This window comes from Bos indicus x Bos taurus, chromosome 9 (genome assembly GCF_003369695.1).
Source record: "Bos indicus x Bos taurus breed Angus x Brahman F1 hybrid chromosome 9, Bos_hybrid_MaternalHap_v2.0, whole genome shotgun sequence".
Lineage (NCBI taxonomy): Eukaryota > Metazoa > Chordata > Mammalia > Artiodactyla > Bovidae > Bos > Bos indicus x Bos taurus.
In genome coordinates, this window is record NC_040084.1 from 26,220,372 (window position 1) to 26,241,021 (window position 20,650).

Genomic DNA, 20,650 nt, shown 5'->3' on the forward strand with positions numbered 1-20,650 from the left:
TTAACACAAAACAATAAAGCTGACCACAGGAAAGATTACTTTCAAGGGTTGAGACAGATCTCGGCCACAAATATGAAAGGTTAAGCACACAATCCAATGGGAAGACTGACATTAAGGCATATGTGCAGCTTGCATAAAAAATTCAAATATAAAATGGCATTTGGTATGAATTTTTATCTTGGTACTTAATGAAGTATACTAATTAATATTACTTAGGCCACTAACTTTTATAATCATGAATTCAATAGAACTTATAAAATTGTAGTGTTAAAAACACCTGCAATGTTTAATAAGGGAGAAACTAGATCAATGTGTTGGCAGATGTACTGTAATTTGACAAAGGTCCAGGAGGAATGAACTGCCTTGCAGGTTCCTAAGTGAGTTTTTAACCCACTCCTTTCCTCCTCTTTTCTACTGCAGAGGAGCTGGTTAGAGTCTCAGAGGAGTGGAGAAAATGAGGTTGGGTTGTCTGGGGACTGGAAAACTGTTTGAAGGTATTGTAGGGGAGCCTTGGGCCATCTGTTTGGGTGACAGGATCAAAAGATAAAGACTCACCTGTGGCCTTGGGACTCAAGAGATGATGGGTGACACAAGACAGGGAATTTCCTGACAGGCACTAATGAATCCGATATCACAGAGAGGACAGCACAATTAAAGATATCAGGTTGTAACCTGACCAGTGTTTAATTATCTTTGATTGTTTTCCAGTCTGCTCTACCTTTAGGAAATAATAGCACCTATCAGAAAATCAGGGTGGTGGCAAGAGAATGCTGTTTGTGCCAAAGGTGTGATTCCTCTTTTCTTCTTAACTCCACATACAGAAGTCCTTCAGGAAATGCTGGGAATCATTGTCAAATAAATGTCATGCTGTTCTGTTTATAAGCACCCCAAAAAACCACCAACTTTATGTACACTCAAAGTTATTTTTCTGTGGATAATGTGGTCATTTGTAATTACCAACATATTGCTTCCTACTTCTCACAATGGCATAATTAAGTTCCTCTGTGGAACATGCATGAACATGGATAGTGTTTTTAAAATGTGACAAACATGATCACTTTAGCCATTTCACTAAATTCCTCAAGTTTTAAAACTAGGCAATCCAAACATCAATGTATCTTTCTCTCATTATATTACAGACATCTCATTGCACTTTATTGGAATAAGATGAATTTTCTTTTGTGTTGGCAAGATATTTATTTGGCTAATCAAGCATGAGGACAAATTATCCTGCAAAATATGCTTTTCTTCAAAAATGGTGCACTTTTACACAACTTTTTCTCCAAGAAAAGGGTCTTAAATATATTATTTCTATGATTTTCATTCATCGAAAATGCATTAAAATTTTATTACAAATATAAAAACCAAATTTAAAAACTTATGAAAATGTTCACACAGTGACAAAAATATATGTAAAGGGTCTTCACCAATGTTTTGTAACAGAGAAGTGAAAACAACCTTGATGTCCATTTAATAGGGGACTGATTAAATAAATTAATGTATGCCCCCCAATGGAATATGTAGTTAATTTACAAAAGAATGAGGTAACTCTATTTAAACACTTATGGAAATTTGTCTACCAATACATAGTAAAATGAAAAATAGTCACAGGACAGTAAGCATATTATTATTCTATTTGTACAAAACTAATACATACACAGATACACATACACACATACATATTTACTTATTTGTATATTTTTAGATAGTATCTGGAAAGACCTATACCAAACCATTAACAGTGGTTACCACTAGAAAATAAGGGGTGGGGAAAAGTAGAGGAATTTGTATTTTATAATTCCTTATAGCTGATTTTTTTTTAAGGAGCATATATTGCATTTATAATGAAAAATATTAAAATGATAAGCCTTGGATAAAAAGATATTCATCTTATGCACATCTTTTTCTAAAGTCATTTTTTAAATTTCCTCCAAAAGGTAAGGTTGTTTTACCTTCAATGTTGGCACTAACATATAAATAATCTCTTTTATCTTTCTCCTTCCTTTTTAAGATCTTAATGACACTTAGCAAAAAAAGTCACAAATACCTACTGTAAGTCACTAGCAGGGAAAGGCCTGATATATAGCAACTCTGAAAGTGAAAAATGCACACATTAATTTTAAAAAGTCTACGAAATATAAAAATGAAAATCCTGTGCAATGCTGTGCACACCATCACAAGTGTTGATGAAAGAGCCTTCACTGATAACAGACACTGCTCTGTAAGTGGAAAACTGGAACATTTCCAAATAATATAAAAATATCTCCAAAAGATAAGTTATTCAAAGAAAGGAATAAAAAATCCCTGAGTAGGCCAAAGACAACAGACACACAGATACAATAACCTAAGGAAATAGATTATCCAGGACCAGAGAGTATATTATTTAGCTAGTTAGTATATATGTATTCATATGCAGCCATGTATATATCTAAATATATATACATACACATATCATACATAGACACTTCCACTAGATTTAGATTTCATCACATGCACACATCATTAAACTAACACCTAAGTCCAGGAAGGGAAAGACTAATTTACAAAAATTAAGCACTTTTATGACAAAATTATGTGGATTTAGGGCTAGAACTTTCCATTCTCTCAGTTCTCTTGCTAGAGGATGTAGCCTAGGCACTCAATAAATATTTGTTGGATTGATAGATAGTCGGATGAATGGAAAAACAGTGTAGAGGCACGGATGAATTTGTGAAGCTACAGCATGACTTCTTGTATCATGTTATGTTTTGAAATATGCTATTCTAGGACCATAAGTGGACACAGCCTCCTCTAACTGGAAACAGATTAGTCCAGCAGTGAAGTTTTTCTGAGTGTTACTCAGAGAATGGAAGTGCTGGCTTGTTATCTGTGCACATAAACTTCACTATCATGGACTTTTTAGATCAAATAAAAATGATAAATGTTATACTCTGAAGCCCAACAAGACAAACTATCCATGTTAATGCATGTTTTATCACATAATGTATTTCAATTAAGAAAAGGCAGGTGACAAGTAAATGCTACATCAATGCCAATAACTAATGTTAAGGATTTGGAGACAAGTGGCAACTTTAGGCTTCTTAGGGGTCTTTAATGATGAACACTCATAATGAAAACAAAATGAAACACAATTTAGTTACTTGTCCTTTTCTTACTTTTAAAGACTTCTCAGTTTGGTAAAACATCCTAATTTTTTTTTTTTTTCATTTTTTGTTTCCTTCTCTAAAAGCAGTTTATGTTTTAGATAAACCTGTGAACATAAAAAGTTTTGTTTCAAATCACCCCTCCATAAGAAGATACCAACACATTATTATGCATTGAAGCAGTAAACATAAGAAAAATCCTTCAAAAACAGTATTTGTTTTTATGAAAAACTTGGGGACAAACAGAGAGAGAGAGACAGGAGAGGTGAGAGGGTGGGGTTTTAAATAATACCATATGCTTAATCTAAAGCATAATTATTATCATCACAAGTTGGTTAAACAATTAGAAGAATGGGGATATGTTCAAAGGCCTCAGCAGTTCTCTCTACAGCAAACTCATTTAAATTAACTATAGACTGAAGCAAGTATGCCAACATGTAAGAAATCTGAAAAGAAGACTGAATGTTTAGGTCTCGAGAATTTCCTAGAAGCAGCCTATCAGTTTTGTCAGTTTATAAAGTTTGATAATCCTTGAGGCGACTCTGCACAAATTTCTGTGTGTGCATCTGAGACACACAGAGAAACAGCAAGAAACAGAAAGGGTCAACATCAAAACAGCCTGTTGTCTACGCTGACTTTAATTCAGTACGTTACCAAATTATGCCCACAAAGGAACGATCGTCTTTAAATACGTCTACAAAAATGTGGAAAAATAGTGTAGAGGCATGGAACTCGACAAGAACAAGGTACTGGACCTAGTTTTAATATAGATACGTATATACACACACATTCACACCCCTACACGATACACTTCAGTAACTAGGATTCTTCTCATTTAGTTTCATTAGTTCCTTTTTGGGCATTGAGATTTCTAACAATGAGAGCATCTGAAGGAGGAAGGAATTATATGCTTGGGCCACAGATGAAAATAGGTGCGTGTGGTGAGCCTCCGTCTTCTGAAAGGTGGCCTTGCTTGTTGGTGCAGGTGGCACTTGAGTTATTCACCCCAAGTCTCAGAAGAAGGCCTGGAGGGAGAGTCAGGGACAAAGACAGTCTAAGCAATGCTCAGGAGACACATGCTCAGACAGTTTTGAGGATAACTGGTTCTAATTAAAGTACTGTCTTCCAAGAACCACGAAGAGTCTATGATATAGATGTTTATAGTCTATGAAAGTGACCGTTTCGTAAAAGCAGCAATCTGTATATGGAAAGGACAGGATACCATGTTGGGAATGCACTGGAGCTAGAGGCATTGTGGCCTGCAGAGAACACGGGGAAGAGGAGGCAGAAGGTTCCTCTAGGCGGTTGCAAGGTGCAGCCCTCTGATGCGTGTATCATCCTGTGTGGTTCTTACCCAGCCCAGCGCTGTCAGATGACATCATCTGCATTTACCAGTGCATTCCTGTCCGTGATCGTTTTCTCTGTTTTTTACAAAGGCAATAGATAGGAAATACAAATAAACCTGGGGGTTAAAAAAAAAAGAAAAAGATGAAAGCTAATTAAAAGAACAGGCTTTTAGTACGATAGATTTGTAACATTTCTATTTTCAAATGTTCATTTTGCAAGCTATTTATTAATAATCATTATTTAGTAATACATGAAAAGAGGGAAGATACCTACGCTATGAAACGTACTTAGTTTTTCAAGATTCTCTTCTTTATTCTTTTTTTTAAACTCTCTCCTCACCTTTTACCAGTCTGTGACACCAGTTTTGATATGAATTTTTTTTTATCAAAATATCAAAACTTAAGTTTAAGTCTTCTTTATTAACCCTGGTTATATCTTTCACACTGATATTCATGCTTCAGTTTCAGGCCATATAACATGTTACTCAAGAAGATGGGTGCTGGAGCAAATGTCAGCTTTGATTCCCAATTCTACCATTTGTGAGGTCCTAGTGACTAGCTGCGGAGAAGGCAATGGCACCCCACTCAGTACTCTTGCCTGGAAAATCCCATGGACGGAGGAGCCTTGAGGGCTGCAGTCCATGGGGTCGCTGAGGGTCGGACACGACTGAGCGACTTCACTTTCACTTTTCACTTTCATGCATTGGAGAAGGAAATGGCAACCCACTCCAGTGTTCTTGCCTGGAGAATCCCAGGGACAGGGGAGCCTGGTGGGCTGCCGTCTATGGGGTCGCATAGAGTCAGACACGACTGAAGCGACTTAGCAGCAGCAGCAGCAGTGACTAGCTTTAATTTCCTCAACTGTAAAATGCAGAAATAGCATCTACTTCATAAAGCCTCACTCATTGCAAGAACTTATGTCAGTTACTTTATAATTCTATCTATCCTGCACATACAAATTACTTGCTAAACAGAACTTGACATATAAAATCAATTTATTTAGGAAAAAAAGAGAAATCCCGTCTACTACATGGAACAATTATCCAAGCAGCCTTTAGCTATCATGTTTGCTTTTAAATTCTCTAAAGCAATGGTTCTCAAAGTGTGGTCCATGGACCATGAGCATAAGCGTCACCTAACCTTTTAGAACTAGAAATCCATGGGTCCCGTCTCTATAGTGAATCACAAACTAGGGCAAAGACCTGTTAACTTGTGTTTTAACCAGCCTTCATGGTTCTTATAAAGCACTCCAGAGTCTCAGAATCACTGCTTGAAATGTGTATTTTAATATACCTGTATGAATGAAACTATATTTATCACTGATACATTTTCTATTTGTCAGTGCTCAATTTTATGCTGGGCAGGTGTTCCTACCCACATCAAATGTATCTTTTTGACCCAGGGAATCCTTTTCTTAGAACTAACCAAACTGTACCAGAGCCTCTTTCCTTTGATGCTCTAAATCTGGGTTCTTGTCCACTGGAATCTTTTGGTAAAATTCTAGTTACACTAATTTTTGTATTAAAAGAGAGTTAATAATGCTTTATAAGAAATATGAATGAGAGTATTCATGGAGTGAAAAAGTGCCACACAAATACATCCTATATGAAACACACCCCTCCGAATCTATAAATCATGTGCTGATGGCTTATCTAGAGCAAGCACAGGCCAGGTACCTCCCCTACTTACTAACTGACTCACTATTACATTTATACTCGTGTTCTCTCTACGGCACCCAGAGAATTCTTATCTCAAATACATTAAGTGTTTCTTACCGATGACAACTGCTATGGCCCCTAGTGCTAATCCCAAGACCAGAATTAGAGGTGCAACGAACAATTTTCCAGCTGGAAAACAAAAGGCAAACCATTTAGAGAGTCTTAAACTAAAACCAAAATACAAATTCAGCAACACTTTTAAATATCACAGTGTGTATTTTTAAGGAGTCGTTATAAGTAAGGCAATATTTCTCTGGAAATGTATCAGATGTAGAACAAATGTGTACATTCAGTAACTTCACTCAAGTCCTGGGCACATGGGTCATCCATCTCATAAATTACTTACCTTATACAACCAAGAAAATTCTAAAGCTACTGACTCACTTTATTCCACCAGAACCATTCAACTTTGTGCTTTTTCCTTTAGATCTCTTCCATTTTCATTTTTTTTTAATATTCTGAAAGATTAAAAAGGGAGTGACACATCCTGAGCCGGCAAAAGAAAATCTAATTAGCTCACAAAATGGAGAGCTCATAGTGCTACAAAGAGTTCTGCCTAAGCCCACATCTGAAAACGTGATTTATTTATCTCCTGGGTCCAAAGGAAACTAACAACATGAACGTCTAATATACTGAATGACAAATGGGATGTTTCAATACTGTTAGAGAAAATCACCAGTAGACACACAATATACTGAAGGTTATTCAAATAAATCATTTCAGCAAACTTAAAAAGGAAGTACTTATAAGAAGGCTAAACACTGGTAAGGATGCCAGTGGCATCAACCAGCATTTTTTCTTCTGAATGAATAACTGAGCAGTGATTACAATAAACTCTAGTTACAGCACAAAATTCACGACTGGAATCCTGCTGGTGTTAAAAGGCACTGGCACAAAAATAGAGGCTAATAGTTAATGTCTTTACATCGTAATCTTTATCATTACATGGTAATCTTATTCTCAAAGCATGTGATGTAGCAACAGCTACAGAACCCAAACACAAGAGAAGAGGAAAGAATGGACGGACTTTGCAGTAGAATCACATTGCTATTAAAGAATCAAGCAGCAACACCATTCTATAAATAAGGATGGTAATTTGGAATAACCAACTACATTAGAAAACAGAAACATAATGCTGCCGTTTGCTGGAAATTTGTCAGAATTATATTAACATTTTTTATTCTTAAGAAAGGGTCTCTGGAACCACAGAAAATATATAGAGAGAAAATATTTTTTTTTAGGAAATATATTTTTTAATATCTAATTTAGAAAAAATTGACATTCAGTTGACAAAATGTCTAACCATGAGGTTTACTTACTTTTTTCACCAATGATATAATTTATCAAGCAATACTAAATCCCACTGAACAATTATATTTTGTACACTCGTAACGCTATGCTTGAGTTTAGAATGTATTGACTTGCATATTTTAAGCGAATCTGTTTTCTCCTGTACATGTAGCTCAGTGTGCTCATTCATATTTCTTTTTTAAGTAATTATCAATTTCACAAGAGTGATATATTTTCATAAGAGAGATAAAACATGACTGCAAGGTAACAGCACTACTGTTTTCAAACGTCACAGGACTCAGAACCAGATACGTGCTCTTTTTCTCTCTAGGAAGCAATAAACTTATTACAATCATGCAATCCATATTTGACACATGTTTAAGTCTGCTTTTAAAACTGTCCTGAGGACAGTTAAGCTCAGATTCTGCTATTCCTAGATCAATAATAATTCTTTTAAAATACTATTCTCAATAGCTGAAACAATATTTTATCATATCCATATATCCTACCTTATTTAAATATTTTAGTACTTATTTTTTGTTCCTTTTTCTGCTATTTTAAATTATACTTGCAAGTACACCATTGTCAGCCTAGATTTATCATATTTTAAAATGTCTATCACGTTACCATCAAATTTATTTGTAAAAGAACTGCACAAAATTTCCAATTCATTCAATAGAGTATGGAAATTCAGCACAGAGTATTAACTTGACAAAATATTTGCTAATCAATAATCCAAAGAAACCTCATTTTATTTTAATTTACATTTCTCTGACTACTAATAATGTGGAATCTTTTAAAACATGTTTATTGGCTATCTTTATTTCTTCAATTCTGGTTCCAGACTTCTTTTTTTAAAAAAATTGATATTTAATTTTGGGGGGCCTCCATTTCTTTTGCATATAAGCTATTTTTGTATATAAGCTACTTGTCAACAAGGAATCAAAGACCTGTATTTTCTTCACCAATGTATGCTTTAATACTTTGAATATTTGTATGGAATAATATGAGAACTAAGCATTTTTCTGTCACTTTTATTCCCAATACCATTCACTGAAAAATCTGCCTACTCCCTGAAAAAGTGAAAGTGTTAATTACTCAGTCATCTCTGACTCTTTGCGAACCCATGGACTGTGGCCCACCAAGCTCCTCTGTCCATGGAATTCTCCAGGCAAGGATACTGGAGTGGGTTGCAATGCCCTTCTCCAGAGGATCTTCCCGACCCAGGGAATGAACCTAGGTCCTCCACATTGTGGGCAGATTCTTTACTGTTTGAGCTACCCAGGAAGCCATTCACTGAAAAATCTACCTACTAGGGAGATACTTCCATGTCAGAGGCCACTAATTATCCTCCAATCGCTGTTCTGCTTTATTCTCTAGAGACAGAACTTCTGATCTGCAGCTGGGCAGATGCTGACATGAAACGAAGACTTTGTTTCTCATCCTCCAGGTGTGAGAGGAGGATAGGCCCTTTTCCTGTCTCTATCCAAGGACATCTGCAGGCTTCCCAAACTGTAGATCAGGGAAAGACAGAGGTCAGGAAGGCTTTGCTGTCATCCATCTATTCTCTCCCATGGCAGGGAGGAAGCAAGCCTTGTCCTGCTTTTTGTAGGGATGAGATGTTTGAAACTGAACTGCTCTTTTATTTAAAAACACTGCTTATAAAATCACTTTATTCCATTTTGTAAAATGTAATGGGTAACACGGATTATTGTATTCTTCCCTGTTTGTCCATAGGAGAAAAGTCCACATTTTCCTGCCACACTTGTGATGGTCTGACAGCAGTTTGAGACGGTCTGACCGCTGTCCTGAAGGTGGAAAAATATGTGTAGGAGAGACAGCTTACAAGGCCAGCTGCTCCCTGCTTTATCAGGTACATCCTGACACACAAGAGCACACACGTACACACACACACACGAAAATGGGCCCCAAAAGGAAACCATTTACAGAAATCTGACTGCAAAATTTAAAAATGAAGACAGTACAAAGAAAATATTTCCCTGCTGACAATGTTTTCATGGCCTGTCGATTCTACAGGCTGTTAAATAACTTGACTGTATTTTATGATGTGGGAAGAGGATTCTGATGGCATCAAGGCAAAAACTGAGAGGACCCAAAGAGAAGGTGTCCAAAATATCACTGGACAAACAGGGTGGGAAATAACTTTATTTAAGAATGACTAAACAGAAAAATGGGGGGGAAAAGCATGCTCTAATAAAAGATTATTAAAAATAAAAATGGAAGGAAACATCCTGCAACAAAATGGCACTGAAGTAGGAAGGAAAAGAATTGGCAATGCAGGAAAAGATACAGGTGTTGGTTTTTAGGTTGTTCTCTGTATATATAGACTTACAAATAGGTTATAGCTCAAAAACTTACTTTGCAATTAGCTTTCTCATGGTAGTATTGTTATAAATAGGGGTTAGATTCCCTAAGTATCTCTCCAAAGCCTACTAAACTAGTAAGTATATATTGGTTATATAATTGTTAACATACACTATTATATGCAAATAAGCCAAAAAGCACTAAAAATTATTAAAACCAATCTTGTCTATATTCAATGCTATTGGTTATGGAACACTGCATTTAACTAAATAAAGCTCAGGAAGAGTGTTTTACAAAGATCATATAAGATTTTAGAAAATGATGGTGCTGGTTTCCACATGATTAAATTTAAAATATATGTTCTACTGTTTAGCTGTCAGAAGTATATCATTACCACCAACTGTTCTGAGTAGCCTGCCATGATTCTAGCAAGGTGAGTGGTTTCACAACCCTAATGAAGTGATGGAGGGTTGAAGAGAGATATAAGAGAGTTTCATGAAGTAAGTAGAAAGGGAGACATGTGGATGATGTTTAAAAATATTGCATACGTGAGAAAGACTGCCAGAGGAAGAAAGAATGGAGTTCTGGGTGATGAAAAAGAAAGCATATCTCATTGTAGGTCTATTCCAAAGGAGTAGGGAGCCATTAGAAGAAGAACTATTAGGCCAGAAGAACACTGCACCCAGCAATCTGTGTTTACGTCTGCGTATTTGTATATGAGACCATGTGTTGCTGAGGATGAAGAAAGCAGTAAAAAGTCAATCCATAAAAGCATTTCATGCATGTATGCTAAGATACTTCAGTCATGTCCGACTCTCTCTTTGTGACCCCATGGACTGTAGCCCACCAGATTCCTCTGTCCATGGGATTCTCCAGGCAAGAATACTGGAGTGGGTTGCCACTTCCTTCTCCAGGGGATCTTCCTGATCCAGGGATCAAAACCTTGGATATTTAAACTTGGGTTTGTATGCAATGAAGGCGTTTGATGCTCATTTCATTAACTGTAAGCGATTAATATTAACTTCTAATACAAATAGAAAATACATACGACTTATCAACTATATAGGTACAGTGGAACTCTATCACAAGACTCTGAAACACAGGGATTTTAAAAACTGTACTGTTGTGTCTTCCATGAATAAACAGAGGTTATGTGTTAAGACCCATTGCTAGTATCGTCACTACACAAATCAATGTGACAGTGTCCCCTTCTATCAAATCACCTACAATAGGGTTTCAGAAATGACTTAACATTTCTGCGGTAGATTCAATTATTCGTTTTTCGAACAAAATCCACTTGCTCATATAGAAAGTGTCCTGCTAACAAACTTAAGTTTTTTTATTTTAAACACAAAAGGAGAAAAAAATGTCTTCCTCCTATTTTCAGCTAAAGGCTCTACTAGAATGCATGGCAGGTGCTGAGATTTATCATAGCTGTTGGATCACATTTCTAAGCTCTATCATCGTCACTGCATACTTCCTAAGGAAGATTCCTATAAATAATGTTGGACACTCACCACAGACTGACCCTCGCACTAATCTCCTTAGGTGAGGTCTCTCTGGGAGGTAGCGGTATTTGCATCCAAATATACTGAGGTTTGAGGTGTGGTCTCCAAAGAAACGGAGCTGGCGGTATCTCTCCCCACATCGATAACAAAAATTAGTGTTACACTGTGAACAGGTCATATGGTCACACCCTTCAGTTCTCTGGATGTGGATCTGTAACAGAGAAAGAGAGATAGAAGAACAAGGTTATTAAATTTTTAATAAAGGATGTATGGAACAAAAGATACAAGTTTCACCAAAATAAAAGCCTTACATAGCATTCCTGAAGCTGTGAGTTTGCTTATAATCACATTCTTTAAGGCCATCTTTATATCAAACCCTTTAGATGTGTAAAGCTCATTAACATTTCAGATGCTGAAGCTGTTGGCTTATTTTGACTAATATAAACAAACACATCCTGAAGAAAATTCACTTATCTTTCTAAACATACATCTCACTCAATGATTAGGAGGCAATTTAAAATGCTGTGAAGGTATATTTTGTTGATGCTATGATAAGCAAAAATGAGGTGGCCTGGGAAATAAGAAGAGACAAAGAGGATTCTTTAAAAGAAAGGATTACATAAAATTTTTTAAGGGACAGAAATTTCTCTTTGTGTACGGGAATGACAATAGGTGTAAAGTAAAAGTGAAAGTCGCTCAGTTATGTCTGACTCTTTGCAACCCCATGGACTACACAGTCCATGGAATTTTCCAGGGTCAGAATACTGGAGTAGGTAGACTTTCCCTTCTCCAGGAGATCTTCCCAACTCTCCAACCCAGGGACTGAACCCAGTTGGGCGGATTCTTTACCAGCTGAGCCACCAGGAAAGCCCCAGTAGGTATAAGTGTATTTGCAATACCATTTTAGTTCCCAGCTCTCATGTTAGTTGCAAACGCCTGAACAGGACTGGGCATACAATGCTACCTGCACAACTGTTGTCGTCGTCAAGTTAACAGGAAAATACAGAAGTTGTTGCTGTCAAGTTACAGGTAAATACTGAGATTACTCCTTATCTCCCAGGCTACAATTTAGATGATACTACTTACTTATATTACTCATGAGAATAAAAATGTGATAATATACATACAGGGACTAACCCATTTTGGAGGCACATACTGAGTCAGATCAGTACAATACTGGTTCCATTTATCCCTCCCCCTTCACTCACCTAAAAATGTGAGGAACCAAACACCTGGGCAGTGTAACTGGCATTCCCTGATTGCCAGGTGATCTCCTTTATCACTTCTTCACATGGATGATTCTTAGACTGATGCTAGACTACAGAGTACCTTCCTGGACAGGCAAGGACTTGCTATGGTCAAGGGCATATGGGCATCAGTGGTCAAAGGTAACTACCAATCATTACTTGGTCAATAGAAGCCAAACTTGCTTTTCCTGCTATTGGCCACCTCATCTTTTTCAATTGTATTGATTTTTTTCCCCTTTTACCTGACAGTCCCTTGAGAGTGGACCCAGGTTTTGTGGAGCCTGGTTATCTAATTAGAGGGGCTCAGAGGGTGCAGTGGTAAAGAGTTCGCCTGTCAATGCAGGAGGTGCAGGTTTGATCCCTGGGTCAGGAGGATCTCTAGGAGAAGAAAATGGCAACCCACTCCAGTATTCTTGCCTGGAAAATGCCATGGACAGAGGAGACTGGTGGGCTACAGTCCATGAAGTTGCAAAGAGTTGTAGATGACTCAGCACACACACACTTAAAGGAGAAGCATGCAAATTACAAATTGGATGCCTACAAAGGGTCCCATGCAGGTGAGGATCTCTGCAGCTTAAGCTCTGCAGCTTCCTGGTAACCTCTCCCCTGATGGCCCTGTAGGGCCTGTTTCTATGAATAAGCCTGACGAACAACTGCTGTGACTGCATCCACTTAGCAGAGCAGATGGCATTTAGGAACGATGTAGGGCAAGGCCCTACTTAACCCCTGAATTATTTCTCACCCTTTAAACCACCTGAGCACTAGGAGAACTGTTAAGCATCAGAGACAACTGCTAAGTATCCAAAATAAAGGTTACTTCTTCACATCCTCAACCTTTGGACTGTATATTGTATTTGATCTTGATATGGAGATAATAAATCTTAACAGATTTCCTAGCCACATACCATAGTGTTGTATGGGACCTATAAAGGGAGAAAGGCTAATATTTGCTTAGAGCCTATTATATACCAAACTTTGTACATACATAGCATCTTTACCCTCATGACCAACCATAAGACTGGCATGTTTATTCATAACCAGAGCTCAGAAAAGTACTCTGCTTGAATGAATGGAGAAATGATTTGATTCATGTCTATTTTGTTATTATGCTAAGATGAAAGTGAAAGTGTTCGTTGCTCAGTTGTGTTCAACTCTTTGTGACCCCATGGACTATAGCCCGTCAGGCTCCTCTGTCCATGGACTTCTCCAGGCAAGAATACTAGAGTAGGTTGCCATGCGTTCTCCAGGGGATTCTTTGCAACCCAGGGATTGAACCCAGGTCTCTCACATTGCAGGCACGGTCTTTACCATTTAAGCTACCCAGGAAGGTAAGCACCCTCTTATCATAAACTTAAAGGTAAAACCAGAGGGTCAGTCATATTCTTTGCTGACAGTGTCATCATGTCTGCCTCCTGCATGAGGCATGTCTGAGTCTTTCTGCTTGGCTTAGTTGCTCTCCGGACTAATCCACATTCTTCCTTTAAAATAATATTCGAACTTTTTCTGACAGGAAACTTGTTGTAATAAATTAAACTTGTCGCTGACAGTTCATTTGCCTCAAAATTTCATATTCAATTTTCACTGCTCTTTTACATCTGTTTGTAATACTTTTTATTGTGTTCTAAAATCTTTATGTGGTATATTCATTATTCATTTAAATACCAAAGACTGTAATTTCTAGCCTATTTTAAGTCTTTCCTTATTTCAAAAACAACACTCAAAACACAGCAGGCTACTAAAGTACAGTTAGTCCAATAATATGTCTATACAGGAAGTGATAAAATTCTAAGCTCTGATAATACTCTATGGGAACCCTATATGTTGCAGGGTTATATGGTTCTATAGAGTAATTTGAATATTTTACACACATAACAGCAATGACTTAATCATGAAAAATGGTTTCAGAACTTATGTCAGGCACAGAGTGAATCCTCTAATACTACTGCAAATATATCTTGATTATATATGAATATTTTATAACTTCAGGCTAAAAGAGAAATGCACTGACATAATGCAAGTTAACTTGTAACAAGAGACAGGACTTTTCACATTTGCTAATAAGCAAGTTATAATTTTGAACTTCTAACACCCAGAGGATGATAAATTTAATCTGCTAAATGAATTCCCTGAATATATCTTTAAAGGTCACTCTTTTCAAAACATCAAAGCTTTTAAAAGTTGGTTTAAATTACATTTATGTAAAGTCCATTTTATTTCTCAGTGAAGCTTTAAGAACATTTTTATTATAGCTTCAAAACATTCATCAATGTATCTCTGCTAAAAAACAAATTGCCCAAGTGTAATTCAGCATCAAAACTTTGTATTTAATTAAGAGATGCAGACAGAGTTAAGACAGATGAGATATTTCTAATCCACTAGATTAAACTGACTGCCCATAAGCCACAAACATCATTTGATTTGCTACCACAGACAGGGTTTCTTCTCTCCATCTATATCAAATAAAGATGGCTGATACATAAGGAGCTGAATATTTAAACACTACATGTTGCTTATATATCTCTATATTTACAAGTCATAAGATAAAATATTCAGGATATGCCAGATATTTCTTTAATATGAGTTTGATATTAAGTCCACACAGTAGCAGTAGACCAAAATGACAACATGGACCACCTCTGAGCCTATGACATTCTTTACAGGACATACAAACACCTGCAATAAGACATTAATCAATGTATCTACTCCCTTCTTCAAGCTATTTACATTTAGTTTAATAAAATGCCCACAAACTATCTTAAATTCTAGTTCTATTGAACTAGAATTCAGCTGTTTATTAATTCTAAGGTGGAAAAATAATAATATATGTACTGCTAAATATCCAACCTATTTTATAACTAAACCAGTACATATCTGCCTACAAGTATTTATCTCCACTTTCACCAAGAACTGAAGATTTATTTTATCCTTTAAGTGGGAAATGATAACTAAATTAACTGTTATCTATTACTGTTCCCAGTGAGATTTAGTCTATGTATAAAATGATTTTAATATATGCATTTGCCTCTGTGGCTTTGATATTGGGAGGGATGAATTAGAAACAATAATTATGAGAGAAGGTTTTGGAGATCCGATGACTAACTCTTAGTTCCTAACTTATCTCACTATACTAATTCTCCACAACACAGGGATTTTTTTAAAAAAATAATGTTATTTTTGGCTGTGCTGGGTCTTCACTGCTGTGCGGGTTTTTTTTTGTTGTGGTGTGTGGGGGCTACTCTCTAGGTACAGTGTTCAGGCTTCTCATTGCAGCAGCGTCTCTTGTTGGAGAGAAGGGCACGGGCTCCAGAGCACAGGCTTCCGTAGTTCCAGCACGTGGGCTCAGTAATTGCAGCTCCCGGGCTCTAGAGCACAGGATCAACAGTTGTGGCACGTGGGCTTAGCTGTTACGTGGCATGTGGGATCTTCTTGGATCAGGGCTGGAACCCATGTCTCCTGAATTGGCAGGCAGATTCTCTAACATTGAGCCACCAAGGACGCCCCAACACAGGGATTTTTTAAAACCAAACATATATGCAAAGCCTTCAAAGACCTGATTAAAAGCATGTAGCTAGAATTACTTGCCCAATTGTGAAATAAACAATAATAAGGGCAAAAATGAAACAATTCTAGACATGCTAAGACTCTTCTGTGCCTTTTCTGGGGCCATGACTTAAGGAAGCACTTCATTAAGTGAATGTTTAAGTCAAGAAGGACAATGTTACCACATACAAAAAAGGTGTAAGAAATCTCAGCCAATGGGTTCCAAAGCAATCAGTCCAATTTAGAACAGGAAGTCAGCTGGTTTCAAGAATGTCTTCAAAAAATAACAATGGAATATACAACAAGCAATAAAAATTTATGAGGAACTAAATATTAAATAACATGATAAATAAAGTAGATACTTCTATTCCCAATAAGGAAGGAAGAAAAACAGAAAGGACTTTCAGGAAAAGCAAAACAAAACAAAGGGCATAGAAGGTTCAAATATGAGGCATAACACACTAGAGCACAAGTGAGTTCACAGAGTGCACAAAGATGCAAGGGGCATGTTTCCTAGAAGTTGGGATTCCATAGACAGGGAACTGTAATCCTTGTTCCGTAATTATATGTTCTTGATACGTAAACACTCAACTGGTTTTCAAATATTAGAATCGTTCTTTAGGGAAAAAAGTAGTAAACATTAGAATAGAGTGTGGAGGTTATTAAATTTGACGATATAAAAACAAAGTTACAGCTTACAGAAAATGGGAAACAGAAGCAGCAAGAATTGCAGGACGACTAGATCCTCATATATACCTAAAACTGTTAGACACGGGACAGAAGTCTCTATACAGTATTTAAAGGTGAGAGATAATCAAAAGAACTAAAATGTAACTATGAAAAACTGGAATAGAAAGACAGGGAAAGGGTAGCTAAGCAGCAGGAATCCTGTAGTGTCAACTGTGGTTGCCTCTATTTGGTAAACTATTCTGTAAAAAATAAATAAGATGTTGATTTCAAAATCATTTGGTGTCTCCTGCCATGTTAGTTTTTTTAAAGCCATACTCTAACTTCAATTGTCCTCTAATGTAATGTACTTTGGCCACCTGATGCGAAGAGCTGACTCACTGGAAAAGACCCTGATGCTGGGAAAGATTGAAGGCAGGAGGAGAAGGGGACAACAGAGGATGAGATGGCTGGATGGCATCACTGACTCAATGGACATGAGTTTTTTTTTTTTTTTAATTTTATTTTATTTTTAAACTTTACATAATTGTATTAGTTTTGCCAAATATCAAAATGAATCCATCACAGGTATACATGTGCTCCCCATCCTGAACCCTCCTCCCTCCTCCCTCCCCATACCATCCCTCTGGGTCGTCCCAGTGCACTAGCCCCAAGCATCCAGTATCGTGCATTGAACCTGGACTGGCATCTCATTTCATACATGATATTTTACATGTTTCAATGCCATTCTCCCAAATCTTCCCACCCTCTCTCTCTCCCACAGAGTCCATAAGAGTGTTCTATACATCAGTGTCTCTTTTGCTGTCTCGAACACAGGGTTATTGTTATCATCTTTCTAAATTCCATATATATGCGTTAGTATACTGTATTGGTGTTTTTCCTTCTGGCTTACTTCACTCTGTATAATAGGCTCCAGTTTCATCCACCTCATTAGAACTGATTCAAATGAATTCTTTTTAATGGCTGAGTAATACTCCATTGTGTATATGTACCACTGCTTTCTTATCCATTCATCTGCTGATGGACATCTAGGTTGCTTCCATGTCCTGGCTATTATAAACAGTGCTGCGATGAACATTGGGGTACACGTGTCTCTTTCCCTTCTGGTTTCCTCAGTGTGTATGCCCAGCAGTGGGATTGCTGGATCATAAGGCAGTTCTATTTCCAGTTTTTTAAGGAATCTCCACACTGTTCTCCATAATGGCTGTACTAGAGCTTGAGAAAGAAGAATGGAACTGGAGGAATCAACCTACCTGACTTCAGGCTCTACTACAAAGCCACAGTTATCAAGACAGTATGGTACTGGCACAAAGACAGAAATATAGATCAATGGAACAAAATAGAAAGCCCAGAGATAAATCCACGCACATATGGACACCTTATCTTTGACAAAGGAGGCAAGAATATACAATGGATTAAAGACAATCTCTTTAACAAGTGGTGCTGGGAAAACTGGTCAACCACTTGTAAAAGAATGAAACTAGAACACTTTCTAACACCATACACAAAAATAAACTCAAAATGGATTAAAGATCTAAACATAAGACCAGAAACTATAAAACTCCTAGAGGAGAACATAGGCAAAACACTCTCTGACATACATCACAACAGGATCCTCTATGACCCACCTCCCAGAATATCGGAAATAAAAGCAAAAATAAACAAATGGGACCTAATTAACCTTAAAAGCTTCTGCACATCAAAGGAAACTATCAGCAAGGTGAAAAGACAGCCTTCACAATGGGAGAAAATAATAGCAAATGAAGCAACGGACAAACAACTAATCTCAAAAATATACAAGCAACTCCTACTGCTCAACTCCAGAAAAATAAATGACCCAATCAAAAAATGGGCCAAAGAACTAAATAGACATTTCTCCAAAGAAGACATACAGATGGCTAACAAACACATGAAAAGATGCTCAACATCACTCATTATCAGAGAAATGTAAATCAAGACCACTATGAGGTACCATTTCACACCAGTCAGAATGGCTGCGATCCAAAAGTCTACAAATAATATATGTTGGAGAGGGTGTGGAGAAAAGGGAACCCTCTTACACTGGACATGAGTTTGAGTGAACTCCGGGAGTTGGCGATGGACAGGGAGGCCTGGAGTGCTGCAGTCCATGGGGCAGCAAAGAGTTGGACATGACTGAGAAACTGAACTGAACTGAATGTACTGGTTTTCTTTCTTATAGGGAATTTCATATGTAATTCAGTCTTTTTTTTAATTTTATTTTATTTTTAAACTTTACATAATTGTATTAGTTTTGCCAAATATCAAAATGAATCCACCACAGGTATACATGTGTTCCCCATCCTGAACCCTCCTCCGTGTAATTCAGTCTTATGATTGATTTATGACGACACATTCTTTGAAGAAGAGTGAGAAGACTGTCCAATTCTTACTCCTCAGAGTAGAGCTGTACTACAAATTAGCCCCTAAGTTTCTTCCTTCTTCTTGACCATACTTCTCTTGATTCCATAACCCGTGTCCTCAGAAATTTCCAGATGTCTGTTTTCCCCTCCTTCTCATTCATCTTTACCCCTTCCCTTCTGTGGCTGTGCACCACTTAGCCTGCTAATAGTTCACAAGTCTCCCCAACCTAATAAATCCTTCCTTTAATTCCACATGACCTTCTGGCCAATGATTACCTTCACTCTTCCATTTTCACTAAGATTCTTAAAAGTATAGTCTATTCTCACTGCTTTTCTTACTCACTTCTTAATTCTTCCTCAGTTGACTGCAATCCCATGTTACTGAAACATCCAGATCAACTCCAGGAAATAGTTATTCATTCATTAATTCAATAAATATTTATTTGCTCACTGATAAAAGCCAACATGGCTTCTGCCCTTAAGGAGCTTGTAGTCTAATGTTGTTGCTGTTGTTCAGTCACCTAGTCATGCCCAGCTTTTGACCCCATGGACTGCAGCATGCCAGGCCTTCCTGTCCCTGACTATTTATCTCCTAAAGTTTGCCCAAGTTCATGTTCATTGCACTGGTGATGCCATGCAGCCATCTCATCCTCTGATGCCCTCTTCTTCTGCCCTCAATGTTTCCCAGCATCAGGGACTTTTTCAATGAGTCAGCTGTTCACATCAGGTGACCAAAATATTGGAGTCTCAGCTTCAGCATCAGTCCTTCCAATGAATATTCAAGGTGCATTTCCTTTAGGATTGACTGGTTTGATCTCCGTGCTGTCCAAGGGACTCTCAGGGGTCTTCTCCAGTATTAGTTCAAAGGCATTGATTCTTTGGCACTCTGCCTTCTTTACGGTCCAACTGATGGACGTGATAAATTGTACAACTAAACAGATACTCATAAGCTATGATAAAATGCTATGAAGGAGAAGGAGAAGGCATGAAGAGAGTACTCAACAGAAAGAGCTTGATCTGATCTAAGGGTCAGAAGAGGCTTGTCTAAGGAAGTGTCGGTTGATTTGAGAAATGAAGAACAAGTTAAGTTCACCAGTTAAGAAGACTGAGAGGTAGGGAGACCATTCCCAGAACAGTATATTCAGGGCACCGTATCCATGAAATGATACATGAAGTGAGATGACTGGATAATATCACCACCTCAATGGACATGAATTTGAACAAACTTCGGAAGATAGTGAAGGACAGAGAAGCTTGGCGTGCTGCAATCCATGGAGTCGCAAAGAGTTAGACACAATTGAGAGACTGAACAACAACAACATCCATAAAATGAGAAGCGACCTATACTGGCCCTATCACAGTGTTTCTCAGTCTCTATTTTAAACCTCTTAGTTGTATGTATCTCTCTGCTCAAACTCTCTACTCTCCCAGTTGATAAGATCTGAAAGGGCCCATATCACATACG

General features: G+C 37.4%; 1 protein-coding gene across 2 annotated transcripts in view; it reads right to left on the bottom strand.

The window, feature by feature from the left end:
* Positions 1-2,903: 2,903 nt before the first annotated feature.
* The window catches only part of RNF217 (ring finger protein 217), a 123,407-nt gene continuing 105,660 nt past the window's right edge, over positions 2,904-20,650 (bottom strand). The window contains exons 4-7 of one of the 2 annotated variants that reach the window (XM_027551077.1): positions 11,340-11,541; positions 6,265-6,336; positions 4,498-4,605; positions 2,904-4,168 (exon numbers count right to left, since the gene is read on the bottom strand). In XM_027551077.1, coding sequence (XP_027406878.1) covers positions 4,532-4,605; positions 6,265-6,336; positions 11,340-11,541 — 348 coding nt within the window. In that variant the 3' untranslated portion in view covers positions 2,904-4,168; positions 4,498-4,531. Of the gene's footprint in view, positions 4,606-6,264; positions 6,337-11,339; positions 11,542-20,650 lie in introns of both variants that reach the window. The other variant, XM_027551076.1, reaches the window with a different exon arrangement.